At 33.0% G+C, this 27,305-nt stretch overlaps 1 protein-coding gene across 16 annotated transcripts in view; it reads right to left on the reverse strand.

Annotated features, from left to right (window-relative positions):
- LOC142335911 (cGMP-dependent protein kinase 1-like) overlaps positions 1 to 27,305 on the reverse strand; it is a 217,200-nt gene that overhangs the window by 34,798 nt on the left and 155,097 nt on the right. For 15 of the 16 annotated variants that reach the window (XM_075384281.1, XM_075384293.1, XM_075384287.1 and 12 more), the window contains 5 exons: positions 17,246 to 17,378; positions 7,930 to 8,170; positions 7,317 to 7,483; positions 5,661 to 5,774; positions 2,233 to 2,338 (listed from right to left, as the gene is read on the reverse strand). In XM_075384281.1, coding sequence (XP_075240396.1) covers positions 2,233 to 2,338; positions 5,661 to 5,774; positions 7,317 to 7,483; positions 7,930 to 8,170; positions 17,246 to 17,378 — 761 coding nt within the window. Of the gene's footprint in view, positions 1 to 2,232; positions 2,339 to 5,660; positions 5,775 to 7,316; positions 7,484 to 7,929; positions 8,171 to 17,245; positions 17,379 to 22,685; positions 22,821 to 27,305 lie in introns of those variants that run through there. The other variant, XM_075384290.1, reaches the window with a different exon arrangement.

Raw genomic sequence — 27,305 nt, forward strand, 5'->3', positions numbered from 1 at the left:
TTTTTTGATACTGACTCTGTTCATTTTGAATTGCTTTGCTGAGTTACTGCTGTCTAAAATCATTTTTAGCAGAACGAGAGAAGAGTGAAACTAACCTAGAGAAGTCAAAAAGATTTCACGCACAATGTTGAACAAGCTGTGAACTAAGGTAAAGCGAAAATTTTTTATTCGACGAAGTAAAAAAATGTAGCAGGACAAATCCTGACGTACAATTCAAAAAATTACCTTGACTAAAAAAAATACTAGTCCTAGTAGTGACTATGAGTGAACTGAGAAAACCATTTCTAAAAAATCAGATCAAATTAAAAAAAAAAACAGAAAATCAGAGTTAAAATGCAGGATGTGAACAAAAAACCACTAGCAAAAAAGTGAAATTTGATTTAAACAAAAAAACGACTGACAAAAAAACTACTAGTAAAAAAAATCACTGATATCACTCACCTGAGGAGCTGAGGTGGCTATTAGAAACCATAACCAAAAAAGTTTTGTGTAGAAATTTTTAAGGATAAATTTCTAATGATGAATTTCAGCTGCACTTTATTTTGCAACGTGCTATATTTCTTCAAATTTGTTCACAATTTTTCACAAAGTGTGTATAGAAAAATACGCTAACTGAAATGAGGCGAAGCCTTTATTGGAAGCAAAATATTGATAATAATCATAAATTTTTCAAATCAATATTTTCCGAATCTGCTTATTTTGCAAGCTGAGAAGAGAAAAACGTGAGAGGGTAATGGACAGACAATTTATCTCCGCCAATGTTAGTTAAAATCAATCTTAAGAAAGCACGTCACCAAAACAAGCTAGTAGCTAATTCGATTTAATCAGGAACCAGAGTGAGAACTGCGTTTTCATTTGCAGATTTTCAATCATAAAAGTATGAGGATATTTTTTATCGAGCCATAGGCTAGTGAAACAGAATGAAATCAGCAGAGGTAAAGATCACCTTATTATTTACTGGATTTAGGCAAATTCTCGCGAAGCCATTTGCTTAAACCAAAAAATTAAATTAGGTTGATTTATTAAATAGGTTGATTTATTGAAAACCAAAAAATTAAACAACCATCGACTGCGCAAGAAATGAGATTCATTTATTCCCTTGAAAGATATGATCAAGAAATTAAAACTTTTTTTAAATTTTCCCCCAATAGTTGATATCTCTCCAAAATCTCTCATTAATTGATTTTTCAGACTGTTATGGCTTATACCTAAACAACAGAAAACTTAAAAACTGAAAATGTAGATTTTTTCCAAAAAATCAAAATTAACGAATTTAAAATATCCGTTTTTGCTAGTTGCACCTGGCTGTTTTTGATATCTCATGTCTGATTCTTCTTTTTTTTTGAAAATTATATTTGCGTCAAAATTTAAAAAAAAGTGCAGTTTGAAAAATTTATGCTAAATTTTTTTGATTTCTTGTTTTTTTCCACACTAACTGACAATTTCCTTTTTTAATGCATAAGTAACGGAGGGTTTTTTTACGCTGACTCTTCAACAAATTTCTCAATGCTTTGCGGTGTCAAAGTTGAAGATAATTTTAATTTTTGATGCTTTTGGTGAAAATATTCCTTTATTCATTCTAAATTTCTTCATAAAAAATGTTATGAACACAAGTTTTCAAAGCAAAAACAGAAGGGGAGTCAGCATAATTGTCTACTTGAAAAAAAGTGACATGTTTAACAGTTTTAGGTGTCCAAAAATTAGTTAGAAACGTTATTTTAAGTAGGATCCAGACAACCCAACTAATATTTCATATATTTTGAGTTCCCAACCAAAGAAATTTTCCCATTATAATTTATGTTACAGTACATAGCTATGTTACAGTGGATATTGTTACGCTCACTGTTTTTTAAATGTTCATGACCGTTTACCGGTTTGAAAACGCAGAAAATGAACTTGAATTTAATATCTGAAAAAAAAACCTGGGGTGGGGGGGGGTGGTGAGATGGTTTTGGGTGCGTCTTGCTATGTTTTCTTTGCTGTTTCAAAGTTTTTTTTTGTACAGGGACTGATCTTTGAAATTTCCCATGTTACCTGTCTAATCTTACATTGTCGACTCACTAGAAAAACCCAATTACTGTCCCCATCACCCTAAAACCTTTTCGGGAAAACTTAGCGTTGATTTCGACACCGGTTATCAAGCCCTTTTTTTGTGAAAGTGATTTTTTTTATTTGGTACCAGTACTGACATCAGTTGTATTGTTTTTTAATTTGTTTGTTTGCGTTGTTTACCTCTGTAGGAATGAGAGTATTTCGTCCTCTTCTGACAGGACGACCTTCATCATTATCTTCTGGAAACTCTGTCTCTCTATCTTCCAAATGCGCGAATACGTCAAAGCTAAAAAAGTGGAAACTTTTATCTTTTTTTTCGAAATAATGAATAAAGCTTATAATTAATTAGTTTAACGATTCTTACGAGCAAAAAATATTATATACAGATCATACAAGCATTTAATGATATTATTCTAAATATGAAATCAAATCAACAAACTAGTTAAATTAAAAATTTTGTGTTCTCTTTTTTAGATCTAAATAGTTTTGAATGCATCTGGGTTCCTATTTATATTATTTTCACAGAATTGATTGCAGTCATAATTAACTTATAATACCGCCGCGTTTGCAAATTACTTTCGGTAAATTTATATCTTCCAAACGGTATAAAAACCGATCGAGTTTCATGAGACAATAAAAATAAACATGAATGAAAAATATTTTCAGTGTCCACGATGTTAACTTGCAATGTTTTAATTTCGGCAATTGCCTATTGATGCGGTAATTAAAATTTTGAAAATAGATTTAAAGTTTGCAAGGTTTTTACTGCACCAAGAGAATCATTTTGAAAAAAAAACAAAATAAACTGTTGACCCAATGCTCTAAAGATTCCGGTTTGAAACTCTAATCGACACAATCTAAAACATCTATCTAAGAGATCTCTCTATAATCGACGTTCAAAATGTAGCAAAAGCGTTGCAAGAAGTTTTCTACGCTCTTGGCAAATTTCTTGAAAAATCTAGATTTATCCGCTTTGTTGACTAAATGTGAAATCACCATAAATTTCTTAGAAAAAAATGTCATATAGCCTTTTGGTAGTGAATTTTTGGGACTTAGATATGCTGGAGGAAATTATTTCAATGAAAATCAATATTGCGCTTTGCGCGGAAATTTTTGCATCAAAGAACTCCAGGACGTACATTTTTTCTAGATTGATCTAACATATGTATAAAAAATTTTGTTTTCAGCCCATTAAAAACAACTGGAGCAGTGAAAAAATACTGTGTTTTAAAACTAGGACATAACTGTGACTTTTGTAAATATACGGTTCTGCAAAATTCAATACATTCAAATAAGAAATTAAGAAAACTTAGGACTCAATTTAGTCCAATAAATCAATAAATTTAGTCAGATCTTTGATATTGTTCTTTTCATCCTTGAAATACTACAACCAACCAATATCTCAAAAAACAATGAAATTGAATGACGTTCAAGATCGTTCTTTTGAAATAGGAGCAATTTTGTCTCAAATGAGGAGAGGTTTTGAACAGTTTCAGCTAAAATTTGGACACTACATTTGTCAATTTTTGGCGATTTTTGAAAGGGGCTCATTTTTCAATTGGTTAGAGCGCACAGCGTAAAATTTGTGCACAACAAAAACTGAACCAAAATGTTGCAACCAAGCAATCGTCATGAAAAATTAGAGCGTACTCAATGGTCTAAATTAAATCAAGATGAAAATCAGCTGCCCATGAAGCAATTTTTTGTAGAAATATCAAATGTTGAAAATTTTCTGGACCTAGCTGCTTGCTCGGTGCTTTTTAAATTGTCAATTCTCTTTGTCCCTGATATAACTTTCACAAAAGTTGAACAAACAAAATAAATATGTACTAAACTATGTGCATACTAATGTGAGTTCAAGTAAAGTCAAATTTGGCGCTGTTTCTACTTAGATGGTTCATATGGGAATTTTTGATTCCGATATTTTATTTTCACAAAAAATTAATTTTTTCACAACGCGTGTTGGACTTCAAACAAAGATTTAAAAAACAATTAACTACTGATTTCAGAGAGTAGTATTTGCTTTGCAGCGCCAGTTTTCCATAATTTCCGACATGAGTTCTGTAACTGATGTTATTTTAAATAAAAATTTATTTTACAAAAAAATTTTCACTCGGAAGTTGGTGGAAGAGCAAATCACTATTAAATTAGACTAGAGACATTTTGTTTTTTAGGATGGCCAGAACTCTGTTCATTTCCCAATTTACACTGGCCAGTCTTGATCATTGCATAAAAATAACGGCATGAAAAAAATATGTGCAGCTTAACCCCCGCCAACAAGGTTTGCTTTATATGCCACTTGAACTCCGGCGTGGCTAATTATAACAATTAAGTTGCGTATAAAGACGTAACCACTGAGCTAAATTGGATTTGTGGTAAATGCTTACACACCAGCTTATGTAAAAACAGTGTGTATAATACTATGGTAATTACTAATCAATGGTCAGCTAAAAAAATATGACCTTATTCTGCTCGGTTTAGTCTCCCCGAACTCTATGACCTCAAAATAATCATAAAAAAAGAGTGCATATAAGGGAACTTAAAATAAACTCGGGATGCAATGTCTCAGAACTGAATTGAGTTTTTACGCCTCAAATGTGCTGGTTCAGCGCTGAAATGCGTTGACACACAAGTCCGGGCAACTGATCTTTGAGAGAGCGATTTTTTTCTGGTCTCTTATTTCGTAAAATTTGGCTTTCATTTCTAGACAGTTTCTTTTTTAATTGTTTCAACTTTGATTTTATTTGCTGCTAGTAAATATTACTCCTCATAATTAGGAATAAACAACTGGACATGAGTTTCAGAGCTTTTAACCGCTGAATCAGCAAATTTCAAATCAGCAAAAATTTTATTCAGTTCTGAAACATTGCATCTCCAGAATATCTTAAATTTCTTTATGTGTAGTGTTCCTTCATTATGAATATATTGATGACAGAGAATTTGCCCAGGCTAAACTTATCCTGTATAGTTTGAAAATTACGAATACTCCAAAATGAAGTCTGAGCAGAATAACGTCATTTTTGCAGCTTATAACTGGTAATTACTGTAGTAGTAAGCACATTATCTATTCTTAAGCTAGTTTGTAGGCAATTAGCACAAAGCCCATTTAGCTTTGTGGTTACGACTTGCTACGCCAATTAAATAGTTAGGATGACCATTTTATTTTTCAAGAAGTAAACATAACTCGAAAACTAGACTGGCCGTTGTAAATTGTGATAGGAACAGAGTACTGGCCCTCCTAAAAAACAGAATGTCTCTAGACAGATTCAGCGCCACCATGCTGAATCTGTCTAGAGAATTGCTTAATCTGAATCTGTCCATGCTGAATCTGTCTAGAGAATTACAACGGTTCTGTAAAAATTGCTTCTGCTGAGTTTTTCAATATATTTCCAACCCTTAAAATTATGAGTAAATAAAAAACAGATAAGCTTTCTGGTTCATGAGGCACCACATGTCGAGGCAATTTTTGGCGTTCTCTGGGTATAGGAGTATACAAAAAGTGTACGAAAACAATTTTTCAACAATATTGTGAACAATCAACATTTTCTTTTTCATCATGCAGATCTTGTGCAGAGTCGCTTTGAAACAGAATTTCCGGAAAAACTGACCTTTTACGGAAGCGGTTCTGGTGCAGTTATAGAGGATGGCCAGCTCTCCAAACAGGGTTCCAGAATTGAGCCGGGTCAGGGTTTTGCCCTTTTTGGACACTTCCAAGACTCCATCTACAAAACAAAACATGCGACCGTTGATCATTCACGTCCTTATGATTACCTATAGTCAGTCCCATAAAGTTGCAACGCTATCGAACGTTTCAAAGGTCAAAGTTCAAATTTAAAACATGCAGATAGCTAGCAAAACACTGCTCATTTGCATGCCCGAGCTTTTCGAACGTTCGCTTGAGTTGCAACTTTATGGGACTTACTATATAATGACCAAATTTTCGCAGATGTAATTTCATGATTGAAAATACATTTTATTTTCCTACTGTTTACCTATAATAGTGGTCAACTAAAATGACGAAATTAAGGTTTGTAATTTTATAATTAAATGATCACGTGAATAGTTAACCAATTGGTTCCCGGGATGACCACCATAAATGTTTCTTGGAAACCATACGTAAGACATGTATGGTTGTATGGCTTCTTTGATACCATACATAAGACCATACAAAAATTTAAAGGTGATCTCAAATGACGTCTTTTGGACCACGTAGTACAACAAATGTTTCGTAGTTGCCATTGGCCTTCAACAAAAAAAATTTTTTTCTATGGTGTCTTGGATACCATATCCAAGACCATAGACTTTTATGGCCCATCCAAGATCATAAAACTTTTTTTGTGCAACATCTTTTTTTGACACAAAAATGATTTTAACAGCGTCCTATGCGGATTTCAGACGATAAAAATGGAGATTTAAAAATTTCTTGTGAAAAAAATTTTATGGTGTCTTGGATACCATATCCAAGACCATAGACTTTTATGGCCCATCCAAGATCATAAAAATTTTTTGTACAGCATCTTTTTTTGGCAAAAAAGATTATAATAACTTCCTATGCGGGTTACAAACGATTGAATTGGAGATTTAAAAACAACTTGTGAAAATTTTTATGGTGTCTTCGATACCATATTCAAGACCATAGACTATTATGGCCCATCCAAGATCATTAAACTTATTTTGTACAACCTAATTTTTTGGCTCAGAAATGCTTAAGAAAGGCCAATCGTTTCCCATCAATGTTGTATGGAATCTTTGAAACCATAAACAAAACCATTTATGGTTCTTAGAAACCATTGCAAGAACATACAAGAAATTTTGGCGCTTCTTGGATGGAACCATTTATGGTCTTACGTATGGTTTCCAAGAACCATTTATGGTCTTTTTTATGGTTTTAAAGAAGGGTCAACCCGGGTTATGTTTTCTGTATTTGTGCTTGGAGTTCATTAAAAAATGACGTGGCAGCTAAATGAAATTTAATACATATCGACAAGACATGCAAGATCTGGATTTTTTGACAATCGTCTGATTTTTTTTTCAAAATTTTACCTCAGAAAATTTTTTTAAAGCTGCTGCGTTTGAGATAAGCGTTGTCATGCCTTGATAATATCTAAATAATTAATTTCCTTAAACACATGCAAAGATTTTCCTTGTTTGTACTTATCTTATTGAGACTCAATTTCTTTTCACAAAAAGTCATTTCAGAGTGTTATACCAAACTGCAATCTTGTCTGACAACAAAAGGAGGTTATAAACGGCGATCTTTTGACCTTGTATGACGTAAAGACAGTCTCCTTGATCGCCCTCCTTGATGACGTAATCGTCTGCATTGAATTTGACCTCGTGCATACACTCCACAATTTCGCTCATTTGACTCTGCTCCAAATGCTGAGTGAACTCATTTCGTTCTATCGCATTTTGGATCAACTCCTTCACTCTGAAACAGAAGAGAACGGGATGACGTCATGGAAAGACTTCTGCAATTTAAATTCATTCATTTTGGGGGTCTTTCCCATTATAGCCCCCCCCCCCCCCACGAAATTATAGCCCCCATTATGGTATAATTACCGTGATGGGGGTTATAGGTTATCTGACCACTGAGCTTGGGGGTCTCTAATGGGAAAAAACCCCATTTCAGATCAAATAAGTAACGGAATCGAGGAGAAAGTCATAAGCACGCAAATATTAAATCATAAACCACCCCTTCTGTAAATCCCCCTCTCAACCCCTCCGCCCCCCCCTCCCAGCCATTTCAAACCCTCCCTCCCCCTCCCTTCAGCTCCCCCCTCTTAGCCAACCCAATCAACCCCTCCCAAACCGTATATAACCCCTGCCGAAAACAAGATAGCCACCAGATTACGTCATAACATCTAAGACACTTACTCTTTACTCTTCGGGTATTTCTTGACTTGTATGCTGACGTGATTGGTTGGTTTGGCTGCACTCTCGGCCGACACTCCCTGTTTCTTCACATTCACAGACGCATTCAACCCACCTCCACCTCCTCCGCTCTCACCCCCGTCTGCTAAACTCTGATTGGCTGAGAGAGAGTTGAAGGCTGAACTGTGATTGGCTGTTCCCATCTGCATCTGTTGTAGCACCGACCGCATCTTGTCCATCTCTTCTGTAAAAAAAAAGAAATAATGATAATTTTTGCTGAAATCAAAACTAAATAACTGCAGATTTTTAACGATGCAACGGCTGCATTTTAATTTTTGAACAGTGAAAAGTTTGCTAGTCAAGCCGTACAAAAACACCTGCTGTGAAATCAGGCAACTTTATCTCGTGGGACGATATAACACCAGTTTTAGCGATTTTTAGTACAAAATTTTTCCCCGTGTGATAACCAATTTCATAATTTCTCGCTTAATCAAACTAATGATGAAATTGACTGATTTTATTCAAAATTTCTGACATTATTTTTTGACAGAAACAAAGATGTTTTTGAAAGCTTAGCAGGTTTAAAATTGTAAACACTCTTTATGTAACCATCGATTATTTGAGTACAGTCTTATGACAAACAGCTTTTTGTATCAACTTGAATGACGTTAGACCAAAAATTTGGGTGACACAGCGTATATTTATAACAAATGGGACATCAAAAGGAAAGGTTTTTGATGTAGAACGTAAGAATGGTTATTTGAGAAATAATGTGATTATAAATTCCCGGGTCACCGACCATACAATTTTCTTCGATTCCGTACTAGGTCATATATGATTCTTAGTAATTATACTAGGTCATATATAAATTGTATGAATTCTTGTCAGCCATCAAGGATGATATATGATTTCCTAGAAATCATACTGGAACAAAAATTACTCATTCGCTACCACAATTTTTGATGTAAAAATGGCACACGCTAGAATGTCTATTTACTCGAGAATTTATGTACATATGCACTATTTCCTCGGGGTTAGCCCCAGGTTTTGTTTGCGTGAAACCTACGATAGTCACATTTACATTTCACAAAAATGTTGAGATTCAGCCAGAGATAATTGTTTACAGAAAAATTTTCCACGACTGGTTAGAGTTAAATGGGATTTTTATTTTCTGTCAGTATTGACATAAGAAATCACGCAGTTGCAATTTTTTTGCGAGATTAAACACGAAAAAATGTTAGACTGCAGGAGGCCGAAAATCGAAGAAAAATTATAACTTTTCACCCTCTATCAACGCAATACAGTTATTTGCTGACTGTGAATTAGAGCAACATTTGTTTCATGGGAAATCAGGTGTGTCGCATTTGAAAATAACTGGTGTCAATTATTAATAAACATAGCTGGCAGATTGCCAGAAAATAGCCGCAATAGATTCGTAGATCGGCAGTCTAAAAAAACAGTAAAAAAAACGGACCAAAAAAAATTTATCTTTTCATTGAAGGCTGATCTGTTATATTTTGATTAAAAATCGGTATAAGTTATTGCTGCCTCTATTAGCTGATCTCAAATAACCTTCATTTAGAGTGATACACACCCATTTGACCTTATCTCTTTGAATTAAAGTAAATAAAAGTCAATTTCAAAGTGAGGAAGTCACTTTTGAGAGTGAGGTAAGTCAAGTGTGACCAAAAATTTAATCACGCGCATGAACAAAAAAACTCGCTCCACTAAGAGCGAAAAATGACGTCACACATGCAATTCAATTGAAATTGCATGAACGAATGAACAAAAAATGGCTGTGACGTCATATGGTCGTAACAAAAATCATGACGACGAAATAAAAAAACATAGCAGGACAAGTCCTGACGTACAATTCAAAGAATTTTCATTGAATACACAGAAAAACTAGACCTAGAAAGGACTATCAGTGAATTGGGAAAACCATTTTTAAAAAAATCAGAAAAAAAATAAGAAAAAAACAGAAAATCAATATCAAAATGCCGCACGTGAGCAAAAAAACCACTAGCGAGAAATGAAAATTAAAATTCAAACAAAACACTAGGCCTAGAATGAGCAGCGAATGGATTGCAAAACCCATTTAGAAAAAAATCCCATCCAAAAAATCGAAAAAACAGTAAAAATCAGAGTGAAATTGCCGCATGTGAACAAAAAACCACTACCGAGAAACCGAATTTTTGTTCAAACACCGTTTTTTCACTCTACTTTAAAATTAGAGCGAAAAAATTCACGCCGCAAAACCATTCGCATTTTCGCTCCATTTCCTGTTTCGGCGTGACCAAAATCACTACTCCAATTTGACTTCAAAAATCATGAAAATGTGTGAACAGATCTTAAAAAAAAAGACAGCGCCCCAATACAATTCAAATTCTTTGAATTGTAAAAACCAAGAGAAGGCCAATAATAGCCTCAGCTATCGCTGTGCGGCTATTAATAAATAACTGTGTTTCTGCGTAATCGCAGCGGAGCAGCAGTAGGCTTTCAGTCTGCAGTGTATTAACAGTAGCCTGTTCTCAGCTGTCCTTTTTCAATTATTAATCTTCTTTTCATGACCCATTCTATCACACTTTTTTGCAATCCGCAGTTTCTTCTTTCCAGTGGAATTTCTATTTGAAAAAGCATCTATTCTATAATTTCATTATGTTTAATCTCATGTACAATTTTTAGTTGTTTACAATAGCATGTTTAAGACTGGCAATTCTGTCAGAGTAGTGTTTTCCATCTTTAAAACAAACTAATTATACGGTATAAATTTTTTCAAACGGCATTTTCAAAAATTTTCTTGTGCAACACAGTTTTTGATACTTGCAACCAAAAAAATTAAAAATCTGCACCTAAATCTTTCATAACAAGTACTAGTTCTACAATATCCTGTAAAACTCATTATTTTTGGCGAGTACATCATTAGTTTGCAGATTAAACTGCTGACAGATAATGGAAAACAAAAATTGCATCAAAAGTAGTCAGTTCTTTACTCGTAGAAACGACTGTTTTTTGTGTCCTTTAACCACAGGGCAATATTTGAGGCTACAAGATGTTTCATCGTTTTTCAAATTTAGCTGAGTATAATAAAAAGGCAGAGCAGCTGCCAAACTCAACTGGTTACTTAACCGTCCAAAAGAGTAAAAGAAGTAAAAAAAAAGAGAAAATTTGTTTCTTTTTCTGTTACTGTTTTTGTCTCAAAAGTAACACCGTTCATAGCAAAAAATCTTTTGGCGGTCATTCAAGCACAACCAATTCAAAGTTGTGGCTTTCAAACTAAATTCATAGAAGGCAACAGTTCCACATTTCGTGAGGATCTTACGCAACAGTTCAAATTTTGTGAGAATCTTACTTCAATTATTTTTTGAAAACTTTCAGTTGAAAAATTAAATTCTTTTGATCCGTGTTGCTAATTTTTCTTTTTGCTCACAGCCCGTTTTGTGCCCCATAACGTCCCATAACGTCTTATTTTCAATGAATCTTTGACAGTTTAATTTATTTCTAGAGAAAAAAGGTCTTGCCTTGGATATTCAGCATTTGGAAGTACAATTTTTGTAAGTATAGTTTGATATCAAATATCATGATGTCTTCGCCGATTGTTCTTCTTGGTGTCGTCTGCTCTTACGGGGAGCTTTATTGATTTTAATTACCCGTAAATCAGGGATTTTTTTATTTTTCATGTTATTATTTATGTTACGAAATTTCAGATTGAGCTTAAAATTTATGTTTTAGTTTATTTAATTAGAGTTATCTTGAAAATATATGCATTTTGAAAACTTCTAGGACATGAGACGTTCGTTTTCTGTGTTTCTTCTTTCATTTTTCTTGTTGCGTTTTTTGCATTTGTTGTTCTTCAAGTTTTGTTGTTTTAATGTCAAATTGTTGCGCTGATTAGTTTAATGGTTTGAATTCTTGTCTGTTGAACTTGGAAGTTTCTTTGCGTTTCGTTTTCTTGACAATCATCTGCATCCTTTTTCACAAATTGACCCATTTAGGAAAATTGAAACAATACTCAACGTGACGCTTTCAGGTCGATTATGTTACAGGGTTTTTAATCAGCAGGCAGAATTTCCAAACATTCATTTTTTCTTTCAAAACATAATCGGAATGCAAACAAAAACTGAATGTCAATTGAGTAAAGCAAAAATTTTTCAGTCGCCTTCTTCGAGAATATAATCGAATTTTAACAAAAAAATTAACTTTTTATGAATGAATGACTCCCTTATATGATGCTTATTTTTTATTGGTTGGTCAATGGAATGGTTTTCATTGTTTTTGGCAGCTTCCTAACATTTTTTGCAATTCAAACATCTTCATTATTTGGCTCAACAAATATAATGCTAAAAAGTAACTAAGACATTAAGACATAATACATTTCAAGTCTAAGAGAAAAGTAACATTTGCAAACAAATAACAACTAAATTGATAGCTAAAGACATGTTGTCAACGATAGTTTTTATTGCCTGATCATTGCCCACTATAAAACAATAGTTCGACCAATAAAAACCCAACCTGATCATCCCAGTTCAAAATTTTCTGCAGCCCATAAAATAGTTTTTTTTTGGTCTCAACCTTGTCTTTTTGGCCTCAAAAAATTATATTTAAACAAAGGAAGTAAGCATGGAAAGCGAATATGGCGAAATTATTTCTTGTACGATTGCTATTTCTTTGCGGTCAAAAACAGACGAGGGCTAATTTTGGGGTGAAATTGATGACAGTATACCTATACATGCACTGTATTGATTATGCCCTCTATCTACAAAAGAAATATCACTTTTTATTTGAACAGCTCAATACAAAATGCATCAAAACATTCACCGCCACACACAAAATAGTCACGTATTTGATAAGTTTGAACTTGAAATTTCCATTATTCTTATGACCGCAAGATGTATTTCGCTACCCCCCCCCCCCCCCCACAGGCGGCTAATCTTTCAACTATACTCTAGCCCGGTAAAAAATCGATTAACCGCAGCTGGTTTTTTAACCATGATAAGCGCTGCATGGCCCAACTGCAAAAATAATGGAATAATAATAATTATCATTATAAGCTTGAATAATTTGCGTCACACTTTTCAACCCAAATCCCTTATCAACTGCGGTGTCATCTTCGTCTGAAAAGTGAAACATAGACGGCTGTCACTTCAGCAAACCGAAGGACGAAACTGAATATTTTTCAGTTCTTAGAGGGATGAAATGAAATGCTAATTAAAGCGTCTAAGTCTTGCGTCTGCTTTTGAAAGAAAGCCCCGCGAGGCATTTTGGGGAGGAAAATAGTAGTTACAGATGTCAGAGTTGCTTAAACATGCGTTAAATTTAACCCAGTTAATTAGAGTGACAGGGAATGGGGAAGATGGGAAATTTAATCCCTCACTCTCTCCAGAGACCAGACTTCATCCAGCTAACTTTTTCTGACATTTCGTTACAAAATGTCAAATCAAATCAAATCAAATTTTTATTCACATCACATTACAGCCCTGTCAGAATGCAGTCTAAATTGAGGTTTAGGAAGATATTTCGATTTTATATATGAAGGTTCTTCAAAGCTCTTAAATGTATATGAAATGTCTGCGAAGGTTTATTTTTTAATGAAAAATATACTTTCTGAGAAATAATTTGGTATGCAAAATTTTCCTGTAAAACATTATGAATCAGATGATCATTTTACCAGAAAATAGAGTCAAAAACGCAACATAAAAATTACGCACCAGCTTACAAAAGTTAATGTTAGTAGAAAAATTGGATAACAAATTATTATAGCGTATCTAACATTTTTTTGAGAAAAATGTTTTATCAGCATTTATGAATCGCCGAGTAAAAATTTATAAGTCAACCAAATAGAAACATTTTTTGTCACTTCTTTAATGCTTAACATTCAACATAGCACCTTACACGACATTTTTTTTTGAATCATCTAAAATCTTGCAAGATCGTATAATTTAAAAAAATATGTGAAGAAATAAACTAAGACGCAGTGCGTTCAAAAGTTGAATTAACTCACACAAGCTACCCCCGGGTTGTTCATCATACAAAACTCTTAGTAATCCATACTAGGTCATACATGATTTGTATAATTTCTCAGTAGTCATACAAGCACCATGCAAATAATCAAACTTAACCCTAAAATGCTTAAATCATTGCACCTTAAACTACTGACACTGAAAAAACTGGTTCATTGCAGCCATACTTCGAGAAACTTTTTTCTTGGTAAATGTACTAGGTATATGTACAATAAAATGATTTGTATGATTTTCTAGTAGTGATACAAGGACCATACAAAAAGTTTTATATGATGCAAAGCTTTGGTAAAGTTAATAGAGACTTTCTGAATGAACAAATAAAACCATAATTACAATTAGCAACCATTAAAAAAAGAAAAATAACTTGCAACTTTCAAAAGTTTTCCTAAAAAATAGATGAATTGAAAAATTAAAAGCTTTTTTTCAGATTCTATGAATAAAATTTCAACCTGAAAACGTTAACAACAAATTGATGTTACGATTTGGTAGAGATAAAGGTATTATATAATGTTACGATTGCACGATGAAGATTCTCTGTTTTTTAGGTAATTAATAGATCATGCAAGCTGCAAGCTCTGATAAAAGTATCAAAGAAATGTGGAAAAAAGAGAACTTCTTTTTTCTGAGAACTGATAAGAATCATATGTCTTCCATGACAAAAAACGAAAACGTAAAACTTTTTTGAGTAAGAGCTGATACGATTTAATGAGAATAAAATATGGTCTCAAAACATTCAAGAATCTTCAGCTCACTGTTTACAAACATTATTTGTTTTTCAGAATCCAGTGGTAACCCCAGTGAGCAAATCAACTCCTAAAAATGCGTACAAAACAAAACTGCCCTACATATTTTAGCCATTCCATGATAAAGTCCAACGTTTTGCGAAAAAAGCTATCATGCACCCGGAGGTTAAGGGCAGAGTAAATCAGCGCTGAATCTGTATGGAGACATTTTGTTTTTTAGTATGTTCAGTACTCTGTTCATGTCCCAAATTACACGGGCCAGTCTTTATTTTGAGTAAAATTTATTGCATGAAAAATAAGATGCTCAGTTTAACTCCCGCCAACAATGTTTGATTTATATGCCATTCGAAATTCCGCGTGCGTACTTGTAACATTTAATTTTCGTAGCAAGTCGTAACCACTAAGCTAAAGGCGCTTTTTGGTAATTGCCTACTAGCTTATATATAAATAGTGTGTATACTACTATAGTAAATACCAGTTTTCAGCTACAAAAGTATGTCATTACCCTGCTCAGACTTAATTTGGGGTATGAGTAATCTTCAGATTGTGCAGGATAAGTTTAGTCTGGGCTAATTCCATGGCCTCAATAAAATCATAATGAAGAAGAACTGCACATAAGGACACTTAAAATATTCTGGAAATTCAATGTTCCGGAAGTGAATTGAGTGTTTACGCTTGAAAAGTGCTGGTTCAGCGCTGAAATGCTCTGCGACTCAAGTCAGGGCAATTGTTAAAAGTTGTAAACGAAAGTAGTGCCGCACAGATTTGCCTGAATAGTAGGCCCCAAAATGGTCGGCTTCATTATCATAACTATAATTCATGACACTATGTCAGCACATAAGATTTGCCACATTTAATTTGATTTCCGTCTGAGAGCTCATCAAATGGCAAAAATGTGAAGCTATGCCTGTTAAAAAATCAAAATATTACGTATTTAACTGAAAAATTTGTCATTTTTGGGCTGCCGAGCAGTTTAATTTGCATTTTCTTAAAAATCCAGGATGCAAAACAGTAGGTTTAAGCTTAAATTTTCTGAACGAACAGTTTTTCATTGTCTTTTCTCCGAGAAATTACTTATATTTCCGCTCTGTAACTTACTGAAGATAAAAGAACAAGATAACAGTTTCAAAATGAGCTCTGTGATTTGTATCTGTTGATAACAGTACGGATTTAGCTATACCTATTTGATATAAAATATCATGAACTAAATTTTTAAAAAACAAAAACTGCGGCCAATAGTAGTTTTGTATTTTAAAACAATGAAACTGTAGAAAATGTAGGCCCTTACTATGGTTGATTCCCTACTTGGTTTCGTAATTAATTTATTCAACTTGTTCATATGCATAACGTTAGTTGTTCTCCACCTTATCGATGTTAGAGTTGGTACTCCCCGCCGATTTCGATTTCTGTTTATTATAAAAACCTTAGTAAAAAAACATCTATTAACGTTTTTTAAAATAAACCCATTCATTGACGAACGTTATACTGAAGTGTGCTACCCTCAGTAACACTATTTGATAATCTTAGTGCTATATTGAGAATTTACGTTATAGTGCGTGAAGCACAAACTTAAATTGGACAAAATCCATTTTTAACATGTGAACAAATCACTAAGTAGTTTTGCATAACTTACTATTTTAAGACCACTAACTTAAACTGAGAATACCCTGACGTGATTTATCACGCAACTTTGAGAACACCAATTTAACCTTGATAATTCTGTCGACACTTTTATCTCTATCCAATAGGATACTAGAGAGCCACGTGTCCACAAGTATAAAGGGAGCTTGCACGCTCAACCGTCAGCACAATTTGGTCCCCGAAAACTTCAGAGTTAAATCATACTTCGTATTGCTCCCTTGCTTAAATCTCATCTTACTTGAGATCGTTTTCAACTTAGAATATTTTGTGACTAGTTCTTAACTAAGAAATCTTTAAGTACGAAAATATTAACTTAGCACAACTTTGGAATTCAGGTAAGTTCAACTTAACTCCTCTAAGTTACAAGTTAACATTTCTTAAGTTCTATTTAAATCAAAAGTTTAGCTTAGAATAAATCAACCTGTGGTAACTAGTGGTATCTCAGTCTTAATAACTTAACTATTCTATCTCCTCATGCTCGGTTCATATTTGATGCTGTTTAACATAACTTATTAATTCATATTTGCATTTGACGTTTCTTTAATACTTAAATATATATACCAAGAGTAGAACTAGGGGTTGAACTCTCAGTTTATACATGTGGTCCCGCGATTAACCCGTCGTTTAAGTATCTAATGTACGAACCAGCAGTATAACGTGTACTGATACCTGTAAATGTTAATATTCTATAAAACAATTTTAGTACAACCGTTTACCGATACGGGTAACGTCTATTAATATTCTATAAATTTTAATTGTAAACTGGTACGGGTAGACGGTGGTGAGAAAAATGAAAGTTGTGCGAATTGAGGTGGAATATTTCAACCGAAACTTGAGTGCAATTCGAATTGAGGTGGAATCTTTCAGCCGAAAAATGAGGCGGAAATTGAATTGAGATGGAATCCATAAACTGACCTTGGAGGTGTGCGATCTCGTCATCTTTCTCCTTCAGCTGGCGTCTGAGTGCCTGGTTCTCTTTCTCTAAGTTCTTCATCGCCTGGTGCTTGTCCAGGTTCTCCTTCCGAAGAAATGGGATCAAATTCCGGATCTAAACAAAGTTATAAAATTGCACTAAGTTAAATTTCCCACTAAAGTATGAAGTTGAGCTGATAAATGTTGGTTCAGTGGACAAAACCTACGCGAAATACGAGCAAGAGTTTTCATCTTGTAAGATTTCATAAGATCGACATAGAGTCAAAAGAATCGAAGGAAACTTTAGTCAATTTGGGACGAACTATCTGGTAAGACTTTCTGGAAAGACTTTCGGATGGTTATCAAGGTTACCATATTGCGAGGGCTCTTAGCATTACGTGGTCAGATTTCTAGAGTAAATTTACTTGATTTTTCCACTCTTTTCCAGGCTATAAGTAACTCGTTTCCACATGACTATGATACTGTTAATCAGTCCCAAATTAAAAAAGTCTAATAGGTGATTATTTTTTAGGAATGTCCCTCTCAAAACTAATTGTGGATTAAGAAGACAATTGACAGATTTCCACATACCCGTAGAACTGTTGATAAGAACAGTTGAGTTTTTGAACTTCCTCTCAAGTAATATGGCAAAAAAATGGCAATAGAGTTTGTTGTTCCGACCCCACTTGTGAGGGAAGGAACTATATACTCAAATGGGTTTTTTTTTGTTCAGTCAATTTTGGCCGATCGATATATTCATCGTAGAGAAATTTGAGTGGTATCATTAAAAAGCTCGTTCAGCCTAGAATTTGAAATTAAGAAGATCTTTTTGAATTTCGTATTTTTCGAGGGGTTATTGAGGATTGAAGTTTTGTCTGAACACGTCATTTTTGGTATGATTTCGTTCACTTTTAGTGTAATTTTTCTTCAAATTATGATTTTTTCTTTAAATTTTTTCATTCAAAATTACATTTCACGCCACAAAAGGAATCAATTTCTTATTCCTAATACACAAAATATGATAAAAAGACTAGTTTTGGTCTTAAAGGAAAGTTTACTATAAAAAAAATAATTCGAATTCTATTTGAGAGCTGTTTTTTTTAGAAAACTTCATATTTTTACAGGTCACCTGGAGACTGGTCATTTTTCTTATAAATGTTTGGTTAATGATAAGCCTGATTTACAGTAAAATGATGCCTAATGAACAAAAAACACGTTTTCAAGGGATCGCACATGTTTTTTATGGCTTCGACTCTGAGCTTTTGTAATTTTTAATGAAATTTTGATTTTCTTTTTGAGGTTCTTCTGAATTTTTGGAGCCTATGGCATAGAATTGTTGACCAAAAGTGCAATTGGTTTCGTAATGAGCATTAATGAAGCTATTCAATGCTTTGATTAGACAGCTAATGACTGTTAAGACTTTATATTTAATTTTTCGATTTTTTTTTTAAATAAACCGATCATAAATTTATTTTTGTAAACTGTAAGTCAGTTTCAGTGCTGACAGGATCCACTTCCTTTCTACTGCAATTAATCTGTTTAGCGGTTTTATCTTGTGACTACTGGTTTTATGACTCCGACGCCACAAGATTTCAAAAACAATTTTAAAATTTTTGGATATTTTCGTATTTTTGAATCCTTTTGAAATTTTATCACATTATTCTAATTTAGATAGCTCCCGTTGGTTTAGGGAAGACGTTCAATAGATCGACGTTTAGGGAAGACGTTCAGGGAAGACTTTATCATAGATAAAGTTTTCTGAGAAAAGCCTATGGTTTAAATGACTTCAACACTTTCTTCTCTCACTTTTCTACTGATTTTTTGGTTTTTACCTGTATTTGTTATTGTTTTCATAGTCATAAGACTTATTGTGATATCCTATTGATTACTCATGCAGGACAAACATCTTTCTTCTTCTTCTATTGAGTCATGATTGAGCGTATTTCTTGACTTCTGTTGAAAGCTATTGAACTTATTGTAAGTTAAGGCTTTAAAAATAATTTTTCAAAAAATTTTTTTCAACATTAACCAATTTTAAACTTATTTTCATGATTTGTAAGAAATTCTAAGTAAAGACCAGAGCCCCATCATTTTTTTCAACAGCAATCTAAAATATTTTGATTATCGTTTTTTTCTAACTCCTGGTATTATGGCTTCGATGCCACAGGAGTTCAAAAAAATTTTAATTGTTTGATTTTTTTGTGTATTTGGTTCCAGTTGAAATCTTATCACATTATCCTAATATTGATAGCTCCCATTGGTTTCGAGAAGAGGTTAAGTAGGGCTTAGATAAATTGTTCGGATAAAAAGATATGGTTTAAATGGCTGCGACCTTCTCTCCTCGCACTTTTCTAATGAATTATGGGTTTCTGTATTTGTTTTTGTTCCATAATCATAGGATTTATTGTGATATCTTACTGACTACCCACGCATGACAAACAATTTTGTCTTTCTATCGAGTCATGGCTGAGCGTATATGTTGATTTCTGTTGAAAGCTATTGAATTTATTGGCTGTTAAGACTTCAAAAGTAATTTTTTGAAACTATTTTTTGAAATATAATGAATCGCAAACTTATCTTCGTGAACTGTACGAATGTCCAGTAGTTACCGGAACTTCTTTTTTTCTACTCCGACAAAAATGGTTTTATTTTCGGCTTTATCTTCTAACTAACTATTGGTTTAATAAAACCGATGCGCGAGTTTTCATAAATGTTTTGGACATTTGGAAAATTTTTGGATTTGTTTGTGGTTCTTCTTAAATCTCATCACATTATCCCATAAGTGTTAGTTCCAATTAGCTTAGAAAAGATGTTCAATGTATCATAGGTAAAGCAATTGAGTTTAATGGCGTTGATACTACCGGTTTTCTCAGAAATTTCGTGTTTCTAATGTTTTTGTTTATATGTATTGATATTTTGAAGACATATTGAATAAAAGAATATCATGTTGTTGAAAAATTAATTGATGATAAAAAACTAATTAACGAAAGTTAATTTTAATTGGCTTCGACACTTTTCTAGCTCAATTTCTTTTTGAATTAGAGGTTTTTGCCTATTTTTTTATCTTTAGGTAGGAGTAAAATGCTGACCGGTCTCAAAAGCTTGTAATTAAGGCTTCAAGGATTGATGTTACGCGAGGCAGTCATTTTATAGAGAATAGTCTCAAAGTTTATGATATTATACAATTTCAATGATTTTTTAAACTTTTCAGTTTTTGTAGTTTTTTTTCGTCAACTTGTAGCTTATTCTCAACATTGAGAGTTCTAATACAATTTTTTGTAGTCAAAACTTTTAAAAGTCCAGTGATATGTCGTAACTGATGTTTTGTTTTGGACAATATGCGTTTAGATAAAAGTTTTAGTGTTTCAATTGTGTTTCTTTTTCTCTTCTTTTCAGCACATTAGAGTAATATTAGATCCCAATGTTTTTCAAATGTGGCCCAAATGCACTTATTTAATCTTTCAGTATATTTTTAGATGCATTCGTATGAATGAAAATGGAAAGAAGAATACATAGTAATCAGATAATAGCTAATGAATTTAATGCCTTCAATAATTTGTGTCTTCGCAAATTGTTTAATTTTTTGAGTTTTTCTGCTTCTGTAGTCCGTTCCTATGGCTTAATCTAACCAACGACAAGTCCTATAGGTTTCATATTGAATGTTTAGTAAATTTATTAAGAATTATTTCGTTAAAAGCTAATGATTTTTAAGACTTTAGGCATATAGATACACATTTAAGCCGTCCTTGGAACACAGTATTTATCAATTGTTCAGCACTATGCTTCAATTTAGAAATCAGATGTTCTAAACAAAAGACAGTCCAGTAATATTTGACTTAACAATGGTTAAAAAGACCAAAACTCTCAATTTTTCTATCGCTGTTTTCAATTCACGCTCACAAGAAACAAAAATATTGTGTTATTGCTTTTTGTATACAAACATTTTTTGTAGCGAGCTTTTCTATATGCAATACTGTATTGAAAAAAAAATAAACCGAGTTAACGTTCAAAGCAACTAAAAAAGTTTTCCTAGCAAGTATCTTAAAATTTTTACCTGCGATGAACAAACAGCTAAAAAATACATACAGCAGATTGCAAACCTCAAAGTTTAACAATTCGCCAGCTGTGAGGTACCAAAAACATTAACTTGCTTTCGTTTCATTCCTACGTCACTGACAATTTCTTCCCTTGGATAAATTAATTTTAGGCTCGAATTTTTTTTTATTTCCAGCTCAAGATATCAGACTTTAAATTTAACACCCGATTGGTTCGTTGAACTATATTGATGGAGATTTGATAGTTTTCTCTGTGGTGACATAGAACACGACAAACGTTTTTCGTCATTTGTGCTTCTCCTCCAAACTATTTTTAGAGCTTTATTGCAATATAAAAAGCTCATTTCCTGAATTTCTTGAAAATGTCTATCAACGATGTCTTTCCCAAAAGTAAAGAGTCAAAAACGCCATTTCTTATGTTTTTTTCCGAGCAAAGTATGAAACAAGATTGTCAACACTAGGTGGCGAAAAATATATATATTTTTCAATAAATCGTTGCGAAACGTTTTTTAAAAAAACGCTCAGCATAATTCATGACTTTTCCGAATTGCTTTCCCTTCAACTCATTTTCGGTAGGTTTCTGTTCTGGAAAAGTTTGATTTTCTAGATATTTTTTGGTATTTCTCATAAATAAAAACAACAAAAGAGTATTTTATTCGGAAGCCCAAAAATTGACCTCCAGGGTTTATCCGAGGCTCACCTTATAATCACAACTCTGCAAAATCTGTGACTGCGTACACTTTGCAAGCATGCTAACGATTGGAGCAATGAAAAGTCATTTCTCGTGAATAAGTTTCAAAGTTACTCGGAGAAGAGATTTAGAAATTAAGGTGGTGACTAGTTACTCGCAAACGATTGCATCATAGATATTATCCAGTAGAAATCGTTTTGGTTCCTAATTTTTTTGAGTGGTCGTGAGTCCCGAAAAAGGGAAAGTTTAGATTGTTACAATTAACTGACGCGCAATATTTTTTCTCTAACATGCTTGGATTATCATAATTTAAATATTACTTAATCTTATCATAAACTCAATTAAAACCCCGGCTCTATCTTGCCTCAGAATGATTTCTTTACTCCGTACGAACTTAAATTCATGCATTCTGGAGATAAAACTGTTTAATTTTCGCTCTAGTATATTATATTAATCAAATTTTCTGAAACTCCACACGAGCAGTTTGTCGGTTTTGTTGTTTTTGCAAGCTTATATAGTCATGGCAGAATATTTCGTCTGGAATTTTATCTAATGGTGAATATTCCAAAAAGCAACAACCCAACGACCGCCAATTGTCTTTTTACTATTTTTTTGTCACAAAAATTATTTAATTTTTCAAAATATCAATTTCCTCCATCAAAAATGTTTACAAATTAAGCAAAATAATTTTTCTTACCCAAGTGACGCAACGTCTCATTTTCACACGAATAAGATCACGTTCTCAATGTGTAAACAAAAACAAACAAACAAACAATAAATATATCGCCCCTAACCGCAACAAAATTGCAATTACGGACGTTTGCCTGTGTGATTGTATAAATGGTAAAAAAGAGGTAAATGAAAGTACGCCTAAAATAAACGCGGGAAAAAGACAGGTATCAGGAGAAATCAGAGGGTGGGTAGGGGAGGAGGGGTGGGGGGGGGGGGGTGTTCAGAACACAACTTGCAGCCCCGCGCGGGTAAGGAAAATTTTCCTTTTAATTTGGTGAAATACCCGAATGTTGTTCACGCTGGCGTTCAAAAGCCGTGCATTAATTAGCTTGTAAAAATATTCTACAAATGAATTCGGACTTGAAAGAAGATTAAAAAGCAGCAAAGTGAACAAATGACATAAAAGTGATATACGTTTTTCACGTCTGATTTTTAAAAATGGCTGGTTTTGAAGGGGAACATATGGCTAAAACGTTTAATTAAACACGCACAAGAAATAGTCGAAAATCCGGTGCTAAAAGGAACAACGTTTTTCAAACAAACCTCATAAAAAGAGCCAAAACCGGAAAATTAAAAACAGCGGATTGCAGGAGAAACTTTCATTTGATCAAAGAAAGCGGTGCAGATTTTATACTACAGATTTCATTTGTTAACAATGTTCCACATTTTATTTGTCAAATGACGCGCTTTTTGATGATATTACTCAGATGAATGTTTCAAATATTTTCTGATTTTTAAAGTAAATAAGAAAAAATTGAAAAAAATAAGGAAAAAGGTAGGATTTGTCATTTTCAGAACCTTATGCAACCCCCCCCCCCCCCCTAACGAAGAGCGTACGTCATTATGTTAAATATTTCTTCAAAAACAAAGCTTGTGTGCCTTTGTAGACAGGATGGGGAAGGGGCGGGAGGCAGGGGGCAAACAATTTTCACCCTCTAAACTATGGCAGTTTTCATCCTCTAAGCTGTGTAAAAGTGTGCAAAATCACAACTAGAAATATTGAGCAGCCTTAAATAGAAAGTTCAAACTTCCCGGAATAAAACGGGTCGCAAAAGGCAGTAATAGCAAAAATGAAGTTGAGCTCATTAAAAAATAGTCACCGAAATCGAGACGGTTAAGATAAGGTAAGGTTCTTTTTTTTAAAAAAAAGCCTTCTAGTTACCATCAGGTGGTAACGATTATAAGCTTTAATCTCTGCTCTGAGCCTCAGGCATGTAAGACAGGCGATGTAATTAAGTATCAAACTTTCATAAATCTGTATCAGCTATAGATAAATGTTTAGAATTATATTGGTAAAAATTTCGATCAATTGTGCGGCAAACAAAAGTAACAGAGAGACGGTGTTTTTTTCACAATTTATACTAATTTTAATCATAATGGAATCTGCTCATCAGTTTTTAGGTTAAATAAAGAAAACAGATATGTCATTTACTATGGTACAAATTACTAGTTCTAGAGATTTCACACTAAATGAATTTTTTTGAAAAATTTGTATAAAGAGACTGAAACATATATTTTCTGTGGCATTAAGGTTTGCTGCAGAAATATCAAAACACCTAGAAAAAGGTGTATGTAAACTTTTCTTTTCTTTCACGAATGCTGAAAACAAAATTGGTCACCAAGGTACATCCTCTGACAACAAAGCAGATTACAGGAAAATTTTCCAATCATGCGGTTGTTGCAATAAATGGATTCAGTTGGATGGAGCAATAATTTCGGGATTTTTCATTATTGCTTAAAAATGGACGTACAAAAACAACTTCGGATTTTTTCCTCAATTCGGCAATAAAACCTTTTTGGTTTTGCTTTGAAATCAGAGGAATTGTGAAAAGTTCAAGATTATTAAGATGGTTTCCGGAGTTAATTAATATCAATATTCGATTTAGGTTATTCAGAGACATTATAAAATTCAGATTTGTTGATTAGAGTCAAATTTAAGAAATTGAAAAAAAAAGATCCTGTATTCGGAAATGCCTCCTCCGTACATGTTGCAAAACTCAAGCATACGAAAACTCCATACAGTTTCCTCTACTCAATAAATATATCTATTTGAATCTTTTCCATTCGAAAAAGCGCAAATTGTGGCAACAATAAAGTGAAAAGAAAAATTCCAACATCATTCTCTGAGAAATGATTTTTATCAGTAAGCGATACAATTTTGCACAGTTTTTGTATCAAATCTAAGCAAAACACCAGTTAAAACTTTTATAAAACACCATAAATTCATGAACCACAATAAATTCCAATACATACTGAAATATTACCTGCCCAAGCAATTAAATTTTAATCAATAATAGCCTACTGCAATTGTCGGTAAATTTTTCAAGAAATAAACTATTTACTAGCCATGGCAGCTAATGGTAAACAGAAGCCAGCACCACAACCTTAAAAAAATTCAGATGCCCAGCTTTTGCAGCACACTGAACATAAAGATTTTTTTTTACTGCATTGAAAACAATTTGGTCAAATATAATGTCAACCCGGTTGAAATTTCTTGTTCAGTTTTACTTTTAACAATAACAATTATCGTTTTTCAATTTCTTTCTTAAATAGATGAAGATTCAATGATGCCTGTGAAAAGTGTTAGCGCTCTTTTGAACTAAAAACAGATGGCGCAGATGACATATACACTCAAAATTATTTCCATGGCAGCATTATAATCCTCACAAGCATTTACAATTCATTAGATTGCAAAAATGAAACACAAAAATTGCAATGAAAAATTATTTGGTAGTTTTCAAAGCAATCGTGCTGTCAAAATTTCAAAATCGAAAATCTGTTTTGTCGTAAATCTCTTTTGCTAAAATAATTTGCTAAAATTTTTTTCTAAAAAGAATTTAAAATATATTGAGACGATTTCCACTCTTCTGACTATAGTATAATTTTGCGCATTTTATATTTAACAAATCATTTGATACTTTGATCATTTTTGACTAAAAAGCCACTGATTAGGCAAATTAAACAAATTCCGTAGATTTGGAGAAGAATAATTATATTTTTTGATATATTTTCAAAAATAACACCAGATCTATCCAAATTTAAGATATTTCTGGTTCTCTGCAAGTGAAATACTTTGACATATTTGATTTATATGTAGGATTTTTAAGTTATGTCAATGCAATACCCTAGTTTAAACAATTAGAAACTGATGTTTTTTTGTTCCAAAAAAGAATAATTGATAATACGAAAATATTATAAAGAATCCACCTTATCTCAAAACTTTCCCAAGTTTTCTTTCAGAAATTAATTTTATATCATAGTAAACAGGAAATCGCTTTGTTGTAAATTATACAGTGAATTAAACTCACAAAACTTTTCATTATGGCACATTTTTTTTTAATTCACTATAGAGCTGTTTTTACTGTAAAATGTGGCTCAGCTTAACGAGATATGAACGGTTTGCAGTGCACATCCCGAGCAATGAAAAAGTGAATGAAAATAATTAAAAGAAAGTAAAAAGTAAACTTTGATATATGCATTTGTAGTGATAGTTAAACGAGAAGTTAATTACACTGCTCAATTGTACTCCAAATTCGTGATTTTTTTGAGAAATTGCATGAATATTGTTTTTCTGGCGCGCGCATTATCACAGCTCTTTTTAAATCGTATCTCAGCGGCACCATTCATTGATTTCTGGATAACGGATACTGAAAATACAAAAAACATAGCCGGAAGAATTCCGGAAACGACTCGAATGAAAAAATTGCCCATACTTATGACTAAACAACTAGAACAACTATTGTGAACCCTGAACTTCCATAAACGCCATAAAAAATTAAGGAAGAATAGAAACGGCAATTCAAAAACAAATCGAACAAAAAAAAACTAGAAAATTGATGAGTTTTTTAAATAGTACAAGGAAACATAAAGCCGAGTAAAAATTCATTTGCAATTAGAGCAATGAAAAGCTAGCAAAACAATGGGCAAGTCATAATAGGCTAAGAAAATTTTCTAAGATTTAAAAAAAGAAGAAAACTGCAAAAAAAAATAAGAAAAATAGTTTAAACATTCTCAATTTTTCTGTCAATTTTCCTGAGAAAAAATGATTTATACCAAGAAAACTTTAGTCAATTGGTAAGTAACAAGCTCCTAATCAAATTCCACTTAAAGCATTAAACAAAAAAAAAACCGGCAAAAAAATTATTAAATTTCGTCTAAAAAATCAGCAAAACTGATCAAAAACCTCCGAATTAGCATTAAACTCAAATTAACTACTTGAAACCTTCAGTTCCTATCAAAACGAGCCTATTGCTACTACAATATCATAATCCAACCTCATAACCATCAAAAGTTGCAAAAAAAAACTGCTTTTAAAAGCCGCACGTGAACAAAAAAACTTCGCTCGCTTAGAGAAATTTTTTTTTCATACATCAATTTCTCGCTCTCTCAAAAAACAGCGGTATGAACAAAAACCACTCTCTTTTCGCTCCGCTCTTAACTTTTGTTCAGCACCAAAATCACTCTAAGTTTTTTCACGCGTTTCATTTCCCGCTTCAAAAATCACTCCAATAAAATTGATTAAAAAAGGACTTCTCCATTACTCCTCTTCGAATCGTAAAAATGAGCATTTCGGCAGCAATTTTCT

Source organism: Convolutriloba macropyga, chromosome 3, assembly GCF_964194025.1.
Source record: "Convolutriloba macropyga chromosome 3, txConMacr16.3, whole genome shotgun sequence".
Classification (NCBI taxonomy): domain Eukaryota; kingdom Metazoa; phylum Xenacoelomorpha; order Acoela; family Convolutidae; genus Convolutriloba; species Convolutriloba macropyga.